Raw genomic sequence first — 4,042 nt, 5'->3', positions numbered from 1 at the left:
ATTAGAGAGCGGACGGAAGTGACCCAATGGAGTCATGTTCCTGATCTATGAATCCAGCTGATCTCGCCAGCAGAGGACTGCCAATACGTGATTTCATTGTCAATGACCTTTGGAAATCGGGTCCCTCTTTCCTCAAGGAAAGTAAAAAGATGTGGCCGAGAGCAGAAGACCTCTCAGAGTTAAAGGATGACGATCCGGAGTTAATTAAAGATCAAATTATATCGGCGGCCACTTGTGGCATCTCAACTAACACCATCATTGAATGGTTTGGCAGTGTGTCGAACTGGGGTCGATTGAAAAGAATGGTGGCTGGCCTAATCAAGGTCAAAACCAAACTGCTACTGGAGTTGTTCCCTGCTTACTTTCTAATCTAACGTAAGAAAAAAGAGTTAAGAACCTGTCTTTCAATAACCTTTTTTGGGTATGTTAGAGGTATATGGCAAAGGTTTTAAAGACTTATCTTGCTCTTGGAACCATCAATGAGCAATTTTTGAAGTAGAGGATAGGTTTCATACAGAATATCCTTTATATTTGTAGTTTTAAAGGTTCGTATTTTTGGACACTTTGGACCCCAAGTAGTTTGGTTTTGACCCTGATTAAGCCAGCCACCATTCTTTTCAATCGACCCCAGTTCGACACACTGCCAAACCATTCAATGATGGGGTTCGTTGAGATACCACAAGTGGCCGCCGATATAATTTGATCTTTAATTATCTCCGGATCGTCATCCCTTAACTCTGAGAGGTCTTCTGCTCTCGGCCACATTCTTTTACTTTCCTTGAGGAAAGAGGGACCCGATTTCCAAAGGTCACTGACAATGAAATCACGTATTGGCAGTCCTCTGCTGGCGAGATCAGCTGGATTCATAGATACAGGAACATGATTCCATTGGGCCACTTCCGTCCGCTCTCTGATGAAGGAAATCCGATTGAAAACAAACCGCTGGAATCGCTTTCGCTTGTTGGCAAGATATTTGAGCACGGTTTGACTATCTCTCCAAAAATATTCAGCTGAGACAGGAATTGACCTCTCTCTTTGAAGAACCGAGGCCAACTCGACGCCCAATTTCGCTCCAGCCAATTCCAACCTTGGGATCGTCATCTTCTTCAATGGGGCAAGCCTAGACTTCGCCAACATTAAAGTCGTAAGAGTCTTTCCTCCAACCTCAACGCGCATGTAAGTCACCGCGCCATATCCGACTTCACTGCCGTCGCAGAAGGTATGAAGTTGAACAATCATGCCCTCCCCGGACACGCCTATCCATCTTGGGATGTGATATTTAGATAAGAGGTCTAGTTCGCTCTTCCATTGATTCCAGACATCACCGAGATCTATTGGAACATCTTCATCCCAATCACAACCTCTTTTACACATTTCTTGTAGTAGTTGCTTAGCCGGTAATATTGCAGGTCCAATCAATCCAAAAGGGTCGAAAATCGCGTAGATAGAAGACAAAATGCCCTTCCTGGTGTTGGGTTGACACGGCTGCGCGACTTCAAAACCGAATGAGTCTGTCTCGGCACACCATGTGACTCCCAAGGCTCGTTCCGTTGGCAGATCGTCCTCACTGAAATCCAAGTCTCGTACCATCTTGGATAAATCGCACCGATCTATGGAGCTCAAGACGTCTCTGTCATTTGAGGTAAATTGGGTTAGGTTGAATCCACCCGAAACACAGATCATTTTCACCCCCGAAAGAATAGCCTGGGCTTCCCCAGAATCTTCCACAGAAACCACAAAATCGTCGACGTAAAACCCACTTTCAATTGCCTTGATGGTTTTTGAGCTCGCTTGATGTTGATTGTCCAATGCACTTTGTCGGAGAGCGTAATTTGCACAACTGGGTGACGACACTGCTCCGAAAACATGTACACGAAGCCGGGATTCTACAGGATCTCCGTTGAGATCACCATCTTTGAACCAAAAGAATCTTAAGAAATTGGATTGGGCTTTTGGAATCCTCACTTGATAAAACATTTTCTCAATGTCGGCCATCACAGCCACCTTTCTTTCCCTGAATCGAAGTAAAACACCAAGGAGTCTGTTTGTGAAGTCAGGTCCCGTGTACAAAGCGTTGTTCAAAGAAACTCCCCTATACTTCAAGGCGCAATTAAAGACCACGCGAATTTTCTTTCTGCTTGTGATATACCCCATGGTGGACGATATACCAAACTTGCCCCCAATTTGTCCTCAATTCGCTCTCGGGAACTTCTTCGGCAAAGTTCTGGTCAAACATGTTTTGCATGAATTGAAAATAATCATTGGAATAAATCTCATCACGTTTCAACTTTCTTCGAACACTTTCAAGGCGTTGCAATGCTTGATTACGGTTGTTGTGAAATGAGACTTTCTCATCTCGGAATGGCAGCGCAATTTCATAATGTCCTTCGTCATCTTTGGTAATGGATTCCTTGACTTTCATCAACCACTGCTCATCTTCGATTGAGGGTCCCATTTCATCTTGGTTAGAATCCTCAAATTCAGAATTGTACATGCGACGTAACTTAACGTCAATGTCATTCCATTCCACGCTAACTCGATTGACGCTCACGACGTTGTTTCGCCGTTGGGTGGATAGAGGTCCGTTTAAAGCCCATCCCAAATGGTGTTTGGACGCGTAAGGTCCGAAAACTGGTCCTGACACTATTTCTAGGGGTCGAATTGCTTGTGGAACATTAGCCCCGATCATCAGACCCACATTCGCTTCCACATGACAAAAGGGAACGTCCGTCAAATAGGCCCAATGCTTCAATTCATCTTTGGTTACCAGTTCGGATCTTGTTACTGGCAATGTTTTCCGAGAAAATGTGGTTGGTAAGCATATGTTTTCGTTTTCATCCAAATCTAACACCTCCAAGCCTTGAACGGCCATCGTCGCGGTTTGTTGATTCTGGCAATTCATTGTGGTGAGCCGAATTTGGCTCGAGACTCCACGAATACCCAATTCCTTGATCAGATCATCTAATATGAAACAATCTGTGGCAAAATTGTCCAATCCGGCATAGGTAATCACACTCTTGCTTTGACCTTTGACCCTAACTTTGACGGGGATTAATGCTAGAGCCACCTTGGGGTTGGAACCGACCTCTTTCTCGCACTCCAATACCGTTGAGTCCAAGCAACAGGCCGACGTGGAGTCTTTCAGGCCTTTATCGCTCATTCCAAACCCATCAATCTCTGGAACCCTATTTTGATAGTAGTCCCTGTCACTCCAGTGCAATGGAGTGGGATGACTTTTCCCACACTCCAGGCAAGTCAGCCTTTGAGTACAATTTCTTGAAATGTGACCCTGGGAGAGGCATCCGAAACAGACTTGGTTCTGAAATAAGAGATCCATCTTCTCGCGATTCGACAGTTTGGCAAAGACGGAACACTGAGATAAGTTGTGATTGGTCTTCCCACAGGACAAGCACGATTTGGGTGGCCTCTGGTTGACGCCGTTTCCAGTATCTGGTTCGGCATTAGTAGCCATCGACAAGATGTTCTTGGCGTTAGGTAGGTTCCTCTTGTCGTTGGTGGTGACGTCGCAAATATCCCCAAAAACTGGCAAAGAAGCGATATTGGCTTGGCGACAGACAAAGTTACTTACATCCTTGAAAAGGACTTCCCCATTCTGCTCAATAAGGTGATACGCTTGGTTTATCCAACGTTCTCGCATCCTAAAGGGTAATTTTCTTATAATTTCTTGAATTTGTGAGGGACTATTAAGCTGATTTAGGGTGGAGACGGTGAGCAAATAATTCTCGCAAGTACAAAGAAATATTGAAAATCTCTTCAAACTGGATGGATCATACGGTTTAATGACCGGCCAACCCTGAATTTTCAGAATGAGTGCACTAGCAACTTGAAATTCGTTGCCATATTCTTCTCTCAAAAGACGTCGGGCTTCCTCGTAGCCACGATTGGGATCCATGTGGAAGCAGCTCCTTTCGAGTTCTAGTGGCTCATTCAGTGTATACCTTTACAGATGATATAGCAAGTCAGACTTCGAAGTAGTGTTACAAGCGATAAGTCTGTCAAATGCTTGGAGAAAGGATGCAAA

General features: G+C 44.6%; 1 protein-coding gene across 1 annotated transcript; it reads right to left on the bottom strand.

Moving 5' to 3' along the window:
• Positions 1-731: 731 nt before the first annotated feature.
• LOC131892204 (uncharacterized) lies at positions 732-3,658 on the bottom strand. The gene is made up of 3 exons (XM_059241989.1): positions 2,169-3,658; positions 1,165-2,014; positions 732-857 (listed from the first exon to the last, which is right to left on the bottom strand). Exons 1-3 carry the CDS (start codon positions 3,656-3,658, stop codon positions 732-734), a joined length of 2,466 nt encoding a protein of 821 aa, XP_059097972.1.
• Between the last annotated feature and the right edge of the window lie 384 nt (positions 3,659-4,042).

Source organism: Tigriopus californicus, chromosome 12 (genome assembly GCF_007210705.1).
Source record: "Tigriopus californicus strain San Diego chromosome 12, Tcal_SD_v2.1, whole genome shotgun sequence".
Lineage (NCBI taxonomy): Eukaryota > Metazoa > Arthropoda > Copepoda > Harpacticoida > Harpacticidae > Tigriopus > Tigriopus californicus.
Note: the sequence above shows the minus strand (reverse complement) of the source record. Positions and strands in the feature narration are given on the sequence as shown.

Coding starts and splice junctions, on each gene's coding strand:
- LOC131892204 (XM_059241989.1), bottom strand. CDS start 3,658: ATGCGAGAACGTTGGATAAACCAAGCGTATCACCTTATTGAGCAGAAT. Junction 2,015..2,168: donor ACAAATTGGGGGCAAGTTTG/GTATATCGTCCA, acceptor ACTTCGATTCAG/GGAAAGAAAGGTGGCTGTGA. Junction 858..1,164: donor TGACTTACATGCGCGTTGAG/GTTGGAGGAAAG, acceptor CTATGAATCCAG/CTGATCTCGCCAGCAGAGGA.